The sequence below is a fragment of the Brassica oleracea genome, chromosome C8 (genome assembly GCF_000695525.1).
Source record: "Brassica oleracea var. oleracea cultivar TO1000 chromosome C8, BOL, whole genome shotgun sequence".
In the NCBI taxonomy this organism is placed as follows: Eukaryota; Viridiplantae; Streptophyta; class Magnoliopsida; order Brassicales; family Brassicaceae; genus Brassica; species Brassica oleracea.
Genome location: NC_027755.1, coordinates 28,763,987 through 28,777,334, shown reverse-complemented (window position 1 = coordinate 28,777,334; position 13,348 = coordinate 28,763,987). Strand labels below are relative to the sequence as shown.

The 13,348-nt window shown below is 40.3% G+C and overlaps 1 protein-coding gene and 1 pseudogene across 1 annotated transcript; both read left to right on the top strand.

Moving 5' to 3' along the window:
* The first annotated feature begins 1,328 nt into the window (after window positions 1-1,328).
* LOC106310281 lies at window positions 1,329-5,222 on the top strand (annotated as a pseudogene).
* Window positions 5,223-5,780: 558 nt separating this feature from the next.
* Window positions 5,781-8,547, top strand: LOC106312549 (probable ADP-ribosylation factor GTPase-activating protein AGD6). The gene is made up of 5 exons (XM_013750109.1): window positions 5,781-6,465; window positions 6,627-7,042; window positions 7,129-7,206; window positions 7,722-8,215; window positions 8,306-8,547. Exons 1-4 carry the CDS (start codon window positions 6,114-6,116, stop codon window positions 8,211-8,213), a joined length of 1,338 nt encoding a protein of 445 aa, XP_013605563.1. The 5' UTR covers window positions 5,781-6,113; the 3' UTR covers window positions 8,214-8,215; window positions 8,306-8,547.
* The last annotated feature ends 4,801 nt before the right edge of the window (window positions 8,548-13,348 follow it).

Here is a 13,348-nt window from a genome sequence, read left to right as displayed (position 1 = left end):
CACTATGATCACCCACTCATTTACCAAATTAAGCAATATCTTTGTTATTTTATGTATTGTTGTTCACTATAAATACCATCACTCATCTCACTCTTTTGTACACCATAAACAAGAACAAGAGTTTATAATCAAAGAACCATTACATCTTCTTCTTCTTCCTTATAATAAACTCTCTCCCTTATACTAGTGTTATTTGCTTCCTACGGGTATCAAATTCTACTCTTATTTAAATTTCTCGATACTATAAATTATAAGTTATTTCTTAACATAGCTGTCTTTGTAAAAAAATTGATGTTTAAAAGTTTCAGAGAGAAAAAGTAGATCTACTCTTGGATCCGGCGTACGGCCGGCGCGTGAGCAAACTTGCCATCACCGGAGTCTTTCGTTCTTCCGTTAAGATCTACATCTCCTGCTTCTCTTTCGTTTCCTTTTCCTGACCGCCTTGTCTGAGCTCTGGTCCAGTCCCCATTCGTCGTCGTCAATTCGGGGAGTGAACCAACATCAATGGTGGCTCTGCGTCTGGAGTAACGACGCGATCGTGTGGAGGGTTTTGGTGTGGTGAAGTCGGTTTGTCAGATTAAGTTTCGATTCCTGGAGGTGGAGGTTTCTACAGCTCCGTCGCCGCCGGCCTTGTCTCCGGGAGGTGGAGGCTTCTCCAGCTCCGCAGTCACCGGCTTTTGACTCCGGCGGGTGAAGTCGTTCCTTGCCTTGTGTCGCCGGCTTTTGACTCCGGCGGGTGAAGTCGTTCCTTGCCTTGTGTCGCCGGCTTTTGGTTCCCTAGTTCTGTTTTAGGGTTTGGTTTTGTATCTTTGTTTATGCGGTTTCTGGCTGGATTCGATGGATGAGATCTCGTGGAGGACGATCGAAGCTCTCCAGTGGTAAATGGTGATGTTTCGTGCGAAGATTTCTTCTCGGTGTTTGTGATGAATAGTGACGGATGAGATCTCGAACTGGCGATTGATGCTTTCCGATAATGGAAACACATGAGTTGAAGGCGTTTGCGGTGAAGATGGTGTGGAGCTAATGAGCTCTGGTGTGTCCCGGTGAATCGATGGTTGGTTCTCCGGTGGTGGCTTGAAGCGGGGGGGATGTCGTGGCTCGAAGCAGTTGTTCGCGTGAACGGCGGCGCCTCGTTTCGTTTGTAGGGTTTCTCTAGGTGGGTTTCGGCCCATGTTTGTGGTTTTAGCTTGTCCCGTAGTGGTTGAACTTTGCAACGTGTTGGGCTTGGCCCTTTAATTAAATAAATTGTTGAGGGAAGAAAAAAATTGATGTTTTGGCAACATAATAGCATGTCACCAGATAACACAATATGTTATATAACTTGCAAATATTGACATGCATGCATTAATTATGACTATACAATCACAGCATATGTGTAAACAAATTACTGTTCATAAGTAAACCTTAATCATTCAAAGTCAAACGTGATACGTATGTAGATAGACGCATACAACTTACAAGCAACAACATCGTCATTACCTTTTTGAATCTTCAAAGACTGAAAAATTGTAATAGTTTGCCTATAAATTTCTTCACGTAACATTCTAGTCACTTGAACTATATCAAATGTTCCAAATAAAAGCCATTCTTAATAGAGAAAAACAATCCCCAAAATGGCCTTAAACATAACCGCCGTGAAAACCTCCTCTGACGGAGCATGGCAAGGCGACAATCCCTTGAACTTCGCCTTTCCGTTACTCATCGTCCAAACGGCGTTAATCGTAGCCGTCAGTCGCTCCCTCGATCGGCCTCCTCTTCAAACCTCTCCGCCAACCGAAAGTCATCGCCGAGATAGTCGTAAGTAAAATTTACACTTAAAACACACACTATTTACAATTATGCCATCGTTCTTATTTACGGTTTTGCCATCATCATCTTTGTTTTTTTCGAAGGGAGGGATTTTGTTAGGACCGTCTGCTTTAGGTAGGTACACGCCGTATATGCACCGCGTGTTCCCGACATGGAGCATGCCGATACTCGAGTCCGTTGCGAGCATAGGACTCCTCTTCTTCCTCTTCCTCGTCGGTCTCGAGCTCGACTTATCATCCATCCGTCGAAGCGGCAAACGCGCTTTCGGAATCGCAGCCGCCGGAATAACGCTCCCGTTTCTCGCCGGCGCTGGAATCGCCTTCGTGATACGCAACACTCTTTACACCGCCGTAGATAGACCCGGATACGCCGAGTTTCTCGTTTTCATGGGAGTCGCTCTCTCAATCACAGCTTTCCCTGTGCTCGCGCGTATCTTAGCTGAGCTCAAGCTATTGACGACTCGGGTCGGAGAAACCGCGATGGCTGCAGCCGCTTTCAACGATGTAGCCGCGTGGATTTTGCTCGCTTGAGCGGTTGCGTTAGCGGGTAGCGGCGGTGGGGAGAAGACGAGTCCGTTGGTGTCGTTGTGGGTTCTGTTATCGGGTGTCGGGTTTGTTGTTTTTATGTTGGTCGTGATCCGACACGGAATGAAATGGGTCGCGAAACGCGGATCTCCTGAAAACGACGTCGTACGCGAGTCTGACGTGTGTTTGACTTTAGCTGGAGTTATGGTTTCCGGTTTCGTCACTGATCTAATCGGTATTCACTCGATTTTCGGAGCTTTTGTTTTCGGTTTAATTATACCGAAAGACGGAGAGTTCGGTCACCGATTGATTGAACGGATTGAGGATTTTGTCTCCGGTTTACTCTTACCGCTTTATTTCGCGACGAGTGGATTGAAAACTGACGTGGCAAAGATCAGAGGAGCTGAGTCGTGGGGGATGTTGGGACTTGTCGTGGTTACGGCTTGTGTAGGAAAGATCGTCGGAACTTTTGCTGCGGCGGTGATGGTCGAAGTTCCGGGGAGAGAGGCTTTGACACTTGGTTGCTTGATAAACACGAAAGGTTTGGTGGAGCTCATTGTACTCAATATAGGCAAGGAGAAAGAGGTTAGAGCTCATTGTACCACAAAACTATAACATCATTTGGACATTTGGATCCTCGACTCATCCTTAATCATTAAAGTTATACGATCATGTTTTTTTTATAAGGACCGCATGTCTGCATATAAAACAAAACTGTGTTATGTGTTATGTCGTTACTGATCAAGCGTATGTGGGTTGGGTTGGGTTGGGTTTAATTCTAGGTGCTAAACGCCGAGACTTTTGCGATACTGGTGCTAATGGCACTCTTCACAACGTTCATTACGACGCCAACTGTAATGGCCATTTACAAACCGGCACGTGGTACCCACCGCAAATTAAAGGACTTGTCGTCTAGTGAAGACTCCACCAAGGAAGAGGTTCGCATCCTCGTCTCTTTGTGTGCAGGGCACCACATTTCCGAGACCCAATATAAAAAATATATCAAGATTATACAAATAATAAATAGTAAAAAATAATTTTTTAATGTTATTTGATAAAATTATTTTAACAAAAATTTACCCAAAATTGTATCTGCTAGCCTATAACCAATTTTTAAAGCTAATCAATTAAACACGATGTTTATTTGTAGATATTATATTTGTTTAACTAATTTATTATATAAGATATATTAGTTTGATATGTTTGTCATTATATTTTTGATTAAATATCTATGATATACAATATTTATTTTATTTTTGAAAAATAAAATGATGAACCCACAAAAATGGCCCACTTAGATGTTTCTTGTGTATGTGCTGGAGACCCGCTCTGTTTATGTTCTAAAATAGATGAATCTTCTGAGGCGTAAATCCATGTCCTACGTAAATATATGTTTGTTTCAGAACCTCTGAGTTCCTTCATCACATTACTGTTTTAAAGTATCTGGAGGTTCTACAAATTTTAACTCAATATTAACTTTAATTTTTTTTGGTCATATATAAAACCGGAGGCTCTATATATGCATGCATATATATATCATTTCTACGTCCACGGTATTTTTTTAAAAATCATTTCAACTGATTGGGACTAATCTTGGTTATACCATATTTATTTTGGCAGATACTGCGGCTAAAACTGTTCGTCATGCACCTCATGGAACTAACGGAACGAACCTCGTCAATCATAATGGTGCAAAGAGCCCGTAAAGACGGATTACCTTTCGTCCACCGTTACCGTCACGGCGTGTGTCACAGCAGCGTCGTAGGAGGTTTCCAAGCCTATCGTCAATTAGGCCGAGTCGCTGTCCGCCCAATTACCGCAGTCTCTTCTTTACACACAATGCACGAAGATATTTGCCACATGGCAGAGACCAAAAGAGTCACAATGATCATTTTACCTTTCCACAAACGATGGAACGTTGATTATGGTCGTGGCCACCACCACCAAGACAGAGGAGATGTAAACGTACCGGAAAACGTTGGCCATGGTTGGAGATTAGTTAACCAGAGGGTTTTGAAGAATGCACCGTGTTCAGTGGCCGTTCTTGTTGATCGTGGGCTTGGGTCTCTCGAGCCCCAAATTTCGAGTCTTGATGGGTCGAACGTGGTTGAAAGGGTTTGTGTGATTTTCTTTGGTGGGGCCGATGACCGTGAGGCTTTAGAGCTGGGAGGGAGGATGGCGGAGCATCAGGCTGTTAAAGTTACCATTGTTAGGTTTTTGGTGAGAGAAACGCTGAGGAGTAACGCCGTCACGTTACGACCGGCATCGTCTAAAGGCAAGGAGAAGTATTATACCTGCTTGACAACCAACGTGGATCCAAAAAAAAGAAAAGGTATTGTTCTATTTTTTGCTAGTTATAATGTGGCATTTAATTATATTTTTGTTCGGTTTTGGTTTTGATATATCTGTAAAAACGTAACCAAACCGGTTTTTAGGTCAACAAAGTCGAGGTGTTTTATCGTTCTTTTTTTTTGGTTTGACAAATATAAAATTAGGAACTAGACGAAGGAGTATTAAAAGATTTCAAGAGCAAATGGAAAGAAATGGTGGAATACAAAGAAAAGGAACCAAACAATATAATTCAAGAAATATTGTCATTAGGACAAAGCCAAGACTTTGACCTCATAGTGGTTGGAAGAGGGAGGTTACCATCAGCCGAGGTGGCGACATTAGCCGAGTGTCAGACCGAACATCCCGAGTTAGGTCGTATCGGAGACGTGCTTGCCTCTTCGATCAACCACATCATCCCATCAATCCTTGTGGTTCAACAACACAACAAACCTCAAGTAGAAGAGATTGCGGTTTCAAAAATTGTTAAGGAGTCGTCTCTAACTATTAATGGAGATGCAAATGTATGAACAAAATAAAGATTGATGTAGCTAGTTGAACTTTACCTTAATGGTTAAAGTGGTAAGAATTGTAGAGAGAGCGTTCTGCATATAAATAAGCGTGATTATGCATCTTGTTAATGTAAACCATTAGTAAACTGTAGATAATTGAATAGTCAATTTACTCTACTGATGCAAAATCATTTTTCTAAATTACTCGGTTACTTGTGGAGAGAGATTTTTTTTAAACCCCCTTACTGGCAGGTCCCAAGTACTATATAAGTCTTCTAGTAATATAACAGCGATCATATTGTTCAAAATAAAAAAACAACAGCGATCATACACTTGGGACCAACCAAAAAATAGCTAGATAAATGGTAGGTTCCACTCGGACTGACACTTTATAGGTGTGTTGAGTTTGGTTTACATCTTAGTTTACATGTAATTAAAGAGGTCCTCAAAATCAAATAATGGGTATGCTTTGGCTTTACACGCAAGTGACAAGGAAAACAACATAAATGCAAGTGACAAACGACTAGGACACAGCTCAGCAGGTTCAATTTTTTGTCAAAGTATCCTTCTTCATCCATAAACTTTACAACTTGAAATTAAACTAAGCCACACACACACTTTAATTTTAAACTAAAAATAGGTCTCACAAAACATATTTTAACTCGATATGGATTTTGATTGGTTCTGCAGTTTTGGAATCTCGATTCACATTATATTACTCATATCCAATTTCTTTGTTCAAATAGTTATATGATTATAGCACACAAATGATATTTGATTCTCTTAACTATATAATGTCAGTCTCGGCATGCCTTCTTTGAGAAGCTGTGCCAGGAACCTCGCACGTGCCAAACACACGCACCGAAACTACACATTTATCAGCCCCACAAGCCTGCGATCCGAATCATCAGATTGATCGGTGTTCGGAGCTCCGGGAACTATGGCGGCGGCGGCGAGAAAGCTACGCACACTCCAATCTCAACCGGACAACAAAGTATGCGTCGACTGCGCTCAAAAGAATCCGCAATGGGCGTCGGTCTCTTACGGAATCTTCATGTGCTTAGAGTGCTCCGGGAAGCACCGAGGACTAGGCGTACACATCTCCTTCGTCAGATCCGTCACCATGGACTCATGGTCAGAGATCCAGATCAAGAAGATGGAAGCGGGAGGCAACGAGCGGCTCAACAGCTTCCTCGCGCAATACGGAATCGCCAAGGAGACGGATATCGTCTCCAAGTACAATTCCAACGCCGCCTCCGTGTATCGTAACCGGATCCAGGCGTTAGCGGAAGGTAGTGATAGAGGGTAGACGTATTTGTTGATGACGTGGCTTTTTGTGATGGAAGAAAGATGATCTAACAAACTTTCAGATATTTTTCGATGAGTGAAATGAATCAGCTTCTGTTGCCATATTTGTTGATGACGTGGCTTTTGTTGTAATTCCTTGTATCAGGTAAGCCATGGAGTGATCCGCCAGTTGTTAAGGAAGCGGTTGGGGGGATGCATAAGAAGAAGCCGCCGTTAGGTAACGGTAACGGAGGATGGGATAGTTGGGGTAACGATGATTCGTACCGGACTTCGAGGGATATGAGACGGAATCAATCGGAGAATGATTTTAGGGGGTTGGGAGGAGGAGGAGGAGGTGCGCCGGTGAAGTCGAAGTCGTCTGAGGATATTTATACGAGGTCGCAGCTTGAGGCTTCGGCTGCGGGGAAGGAGAGTTTCTTCGCGAGGAGGATGGCGGAGAATGAGTCTAAGCCTGAAGGGCTTCCTCCTTCGCAGGGAGGCAAGTATGTAGGGTTTGGATCAGGCTCGGGTCCGGTACCGAGAAGGAATCAGCAGGATGATGTTTTCTCCGCTGTGTCTCAGGTGATTTGGATGTACTTTTGTTTTGTTTTAGCTCGTTTCTTGAATGGGATGATGTCATGATGATAATGTAGATGTGATGGGTTTAGGGCTTTGGAAGATTGTCTATGGTTGCTGCTTCTGCAGCAAGTGTTGTTCAGACAGGAACCAAGGAGTTCACTTCCAAGGTACTTGTAACACTTTTATTGTGCTTAATTTCCTATGATAATTCATAACCATTGAAAGGCTATATTTGATTTGGGTCAACATGAAGTTTGTGGTTTCTATCTGTAGTATCTATGTTAGTTTACATAAGTTGCTGATTAAGCTTAATCTCTCATCTGGGCGTAGGTTATCCCATTTCCAACATCTTTATATAAGAGATTTAGTGTCCTGTCTAGTGTAGATTATAACTCTGTATAGAGCACAATTCTTGGATGCTCTCTATACAGTTCTTGGATCTATCTCTAGCCTTGTTATTGAGTATCTGTGTTGATTTGCTTAGCTTAATCTCTCATCTGGGTGCCAGCTATCCCATTTTCTACATTGTCATGTAATAGATTTAGTGTCATGTCTATAGATTCTTTGTAACTCTGTATAGAGCACAATTCTTGGAGGATCTCTTTACTTTTCTTGTTTACCACAGTAGAGTTTTGCTGAAGTAATGTCAAATCAGATAAAGAAACCATTTTTTGTCTTGCAGGTGAAGGAAGGTGGGTATGATCACAAGGTGAGTGAAACTGTAAATGTAGTAGCGAGTAAGACAACGGAGATAGGACAGAGAACATGGGGGATTATGAAAGGAGTAATGGCGATTGCGTCACAGAAGGTCGGGGAGTACACTAAAGAAGGAAGAACAACAACCTGGAGCCAGCGTAACGAAAGCGAGAGCAATGGTTACTACCAAAACTTTGGAAATGGGAACAAAGCAGCGAATCCATCTGTTGAAGGAAGAGGGTCACAGTCATCATCAAGTGGTTATTACAACAATTCTCAGAGGTCAAATTCTTGGGATGAGAGTAAGAAGAAGGAGGCAGTAGCTTCAAAGGGGTCATCAGCTTCTAATGATGATGATGGCTGGACCGGTTGGAATGATCCCAAAGATGATGTTTATTACCAAAGTGCCGGAGACAAGAAATCAGCTGGTCACAACGGGAAATCAGACACCGCTTGGACTGGTGGAGGTTTTCACTAAAGGTAAGCAATCAAGCTTTTAGATTTATCTAGTGTAGTGTGGAGCTTTTGTTATATCGTAATAACGCTAATACTGATGATTGCATTCGACAGGTGATAGTGAATGCCGGTGAAAAGAAGTGTATAATTAATTAAGTCTGGATATAAGTTGAAGATTGGTCGTCATCTTTAAAACAATTTCCATCGATTGCCACACGTCTTTGTTTTTCTTCATAAGTTAGCAGTGTCTTGATAGTTTTCTTTTTTTTTTTGTAAGGAGTTACATGTTTTCAAAAGATCCATAACAGACTATTTCTGCTAAAGATTCTCAGATAGTCTTTCACAATTTTAATTCATTTTCAACTGTAATCACAATTTTAATTTATTTTCAACTGGAAAGTGAGAATTCTTCTCGAAGGTATCAGCATCTTGACGGGAAGGTTCTCCTCTGCTGGCCACTGTCTAAGACGCCAGCAAGAGTAGCCAAGGCCTTCTGAGGATTTGAATGAAAAATCCATTGATACTGAAGGATTATAAACGATCACCACTACCCATAAAACATAACAAAATAACAATAGTCAAAAACACTATATACATTTTATAGTTTAGATTTTTTAAAAAATTACTAGATTTTGACTCGCGCTTCAAAAACACGGGTTTATTGAATTATAAATAAAAAACACATTTTGATATGAATTAGTATTTTGGGTGTTGTACATTATTATGTTACAAAGTTGTATATATCAATGAAGAAAATTTATTTAAACTTAATTAGTTTATTTGAGATTTTTTTTTTTTGAATTGAATGTTAAATTTAATTCAAAAGAAAAATACCTTTTACAACTTTTCATATGATTTTTTAAACTGTAAAATAAAAGGATAAAAAATCAACTCTCCATAAGCTTTTATCCCAACTCTCTTGACTCAGACCACATGGCCATACCATCTCCATACTCTCAAACCACATGAAGAGCATATCTCACAATGAACAGCTTGACTTTACCCCAACTCGAGTTATCAATTATAAGTCGGGTAAGTCTTTCCCAGTGATCCGTGTATTGATCTTTCAGAACACCCTTCATGAGAGCTTCCCATACCTGTGCAGAGTATGACCATTCAAAAAACAGGTGCGTTAGAGTCTCCATAGGCTCATTGCATTAAATGCAGGACACATCCCCATTAGTATTCCAGCATTGCATTCTCTCCCCTGTTGCTAATCTCCCACGCATAGCAATCCAAGTGACAAAAGCATATTTAGGTGTCACATGCTTGAACCAAACAGCCTTATACCAGTCACACAAGATATGATTATCTCTAATGTTAAGTCAAGTTTCCTTTGTAGAAAAACTTCTCTTGAATCTACCTTTCCCATTTTTCCACATCGAGACATCTTCATCTTGAGTCCAATTTTCTTTAAACTTCTCTATCTCCAGTTCAATCCTATTGAGCATAGGCACTCTGTGACGCCTTCTTCTATGATTTCTACAATCCTCCACTGTTGCATTTACAGAGATACCCATGTCAATATAGCTTCCATCACGCACAATATCTTTCAGACACCCCAGCGGACTCCAAATCTCATGCCAAAAAGAAGTTCTCTTGCCATTCCCCACTTCAACCCTATAGAGTTGTTTTGCTTTCTCCCTGCTTTTCAAAATTTTCCTCCACATCCAAGAGCCACTTTGTGTGCTATCCTTTACTGTCCATATAGACCCTTTCCGAATGAGATAGGTTTTTATCCAATTCATCCAAAGCGAATGAGCAGACAGAATTCTCCATACCAGCTTAAGGCAACATACTTGGTTGACTTCTTTCAATGGTCTTAGCCCCAATCCACCCTCCAGCTTCATTTTACACACATCCTCCCAAGAAACTTTAGTCTTTCTTCCATTTAGCTCTGGACCAGACCAGAGAAAAGCAGAGCATATTCTTTCCACTTCCTTAATGAATCCACTAGGCAGTCGGAAAGCAGCCATCCAGAAGTTTGTGAGACTCATGATGACCGAATTTATAAGTTGTAAGCGACCAGCAAAAGAAAGAAATCGACTCCTCCAAGTACCAATCTTCTTTCTTATCTTCTCGACCAAAGGCAGAAAATCAGAGACAGTCATATGCTTAGTTAGAAGCGGCAAACCAAGATAACGAACAGGAAGTCTCCCAGTAGCAAAGCTGAACTGCCTTAAAATATCATCCCTTCTCTGGTTTGATCCAGCCATGAACAACACAGATTTCTCTTTGCTGATTTTCAAACCACTCATCCTGTCAAACTTCTCAAACGCCTTAAGGATTCCTTCAATCGAGCTTCGAGTACCATCAGCAAAAACTAAAGCACCCCCATAAATATTTAATAAAATATAATTTCAGGGAAAATATTAAGTGAAATTTACTATTCAATTTAACAGAAAACTAAAAAAAGCTACTAGTTACATTTAGGAATTATTTTATTTTTTAAAGATGATGAATAACTGTGACATGTATTAGGATCCACGATGGATCTTGTCTCTTTCATGCTCTTCTGTTAATATGTAAACTAGTTTCTGGTTCGCGTATAAAATGTTTTTTCAGTAAGACATATATTTGATTTTATTATTTGCAGTTTGATTTGATGTTTGTCTTTTGGTAATAATATAAATTGTGTTGATAGTTTTATCTTAACTATATATATAATTTACTAAATTTTAACTCATTCTAAAGATGAAATCTATTTATAATTTATTATGTGTTTTCTATTTTTAGATTAAATTAAAATATACTTGTGAAAAAAAATGAAAATTGAAATAATTATTTAAATGTGTCTAATTGAAAAATCTAATATATATTTTGTTTGTTTCAGTACAGCTATAAATAAGTATTTAGAAATACATATCTATAAATATAAATGTAGTTAACAGAATCACAACATTAACACTAAAAAAATATTATTTTAATTTTTAATATTAAAGAGTTTTTTATCTTTAATATTTTTAGAAAATTATGACATTATCAGTAATCAAAAAAAAAAATTAGTTGTTTTAATATATTTATTTTACATTATTTTATTTATCAAAACCACATTGTTTTTCAATTAAAACTGCAGTAATGTTTCTATCAAAACCGCACTTTTCCCACATAACGCACGAAATGGTGTCGAAACATTCTGGACCATTTATATTATCAGACCGAGGTTACCATTCGGGCCCTTTGTATTGTGTTGGTGTTTTCAAGTGTGGTTCCTTATTTGTTGCGTAATTCTGTTTATTTGTGTTTTTGCTTTTTACTTTTCTAGTACCACATCATTTTTATTTTTGTTTTTTCTTTTATGAATGGTGAATGATATTAAGTTTTGAAAATAACACTGAAATACGCAAATTAATCGTCGCCATTGATAACCTTAAAGTTAGAACTTTGATCCCACAAATTTGATGTAAGAATAAAATATTAGTCGACAAAAAGAAGGAATATCATAATTTAATATGCATGAATTGTTACAAACCTTTTTAGACGTTTTGGATTTAGACCATATCCTTAACAAAACGGCTAAATGCTCATAAATCTATACATAAGAACATATAAAGTGAAGAGTTATTATAAGAAATTAAACAAAGTGAAACAAAAGCAAAAATGGATTCTCTAACATATTTTTTTTTTTTGGTAAAATGTAAAGATAATATTACCAATTATCGTTTTTGACAGAATTACAGAGAATAACGCGAAGCAGAAAACAAGAAAAAAAACTAAACAACGACTCAATATAGAAGCAAAAGCCAGACAAACACACTACCACAACTGCAGTCTCGGAGACGAATAATCCGCACCAACAACTTGCCGCAAAAAGAAGAACCAAGTTCAACCGAGAGCCGGAACCCGGTAATTTTGGCCTCCCCGATGAATCCGCTCTTAAAGATAATAGTCCACCTGAGAACAGTTCACCGATAGCGTCAAATCACCTGACCACAAAACAAACAGCAACAACAACGACCTAACACAGCTTCAACAACTAAACCGAGCTTTTATTTTGCCCGGATGCAAGTATGGAATGAAAAACAAGGCTAATTTCCAACCGAAACCCACTTAATTCGACAACACTACAAGAGGTGCCGACTTCCGATAGAATCAAGCCGGGAAAACAGATCATGAACCGCGAAGAGGAGGTTCGAGGTGAGGAGGAAGAGCACACGGCCACTGAGACGACATAGACGACCATCCTTTAAACCGCGAGCTAGACCTTGCGCGAGCCAGTCACTGAGCTTGAGCACCAACCCTACTGCGTGTTCAAACCCACAACCCGCCGCCGTGGTAGAAGGATCCACCGGCACACACCACGCCAATAGAAAGAGAACCCGAGCTCGACGAAACAACGAGAGCCGAGAAACTCAATCCCGAGCCGAACGACCCTTGGACCTGTAATGGCGAACCGCCATTGCCCGGAGAGGCCACGCCGACCCTCCCACTCGAAGACAGAGGGAAGCTATACGAGATCAAACCGTGAAAAATCAATCTCGAACCAACCCAAAAACCCGACTACAGCCACCACCAAACTCTCAACCCACTCGCCGAAGCCACATAGAGATGGAGAGACACCGGAGAAGAAGCGCCTCTGCAGCAGAGCACTCACCGGTGCAGACCCTAGCCCACGACTCCGTGCATATCGAAGGTAAGAAGATTGGTGAAGTGGCGGCAGCAAAGCGAGAAGGGCAATAGAAGGAGGGCCCTCCGGACGCCGGTATGCGCTGTCACGCGCCGTCCGAGCTCCGGGGGAATCAGGTCTCACTGAGTCGTCTTCAAGAGATAAGGTGGAGAGAGATGATTGGAAAAAAAATTTTGGTAAAATGTAAAGATATTATTACCAATTTTCGTTTTTGACAGAATTACAGAGGCGGCTAAAGTTATAGCTGAGGAACGCAAAATCTTCCAGGAAGAGTTCAGGAAAATGCTGAGAAAAAGGAAGATGAGAAGAAAGCGAGGAAGAAGCTGCTGTATGAGCAGAGTTTATTGTGGATTAAGCACAAAGAACTGGAGAAAAAGATTACGGAAGCCCTGGTTGACTCCACTCCTCTCTAACCCAATCACTTTAGGGATTTTGTTTGAGACTACTCCCTCTCTCCAGAGCCGTGAGCATTTATGGTTGCCATAAGCAAACCATAAAAAATCGTACAATAAAAATAATTTATAATAGAA

Coding starts and splice junctions, on each gene's coding strand:
- LOC106312549 (XM_013750109.1), top strand. CDS start 6,114: ATGGCGGCGGCGGCGAGAAAGCTACGCACACTCCAATCTCAACCGGAC. Junction 6,466..6,626: donor GATCCAGGCGTTAGCGGAAG/GTAGTGATAGAG, acceptor TCCTTGTATCAG/GTAAGCCATGGAGTGATCCG. Junction 7,043..7,128: donor TTTTCTCCGCTGTGTCTCAG/GTGATTTGGATG, acceptor TGATGGGTTTAG/GGCTTTGGAAGATTGTCTAT.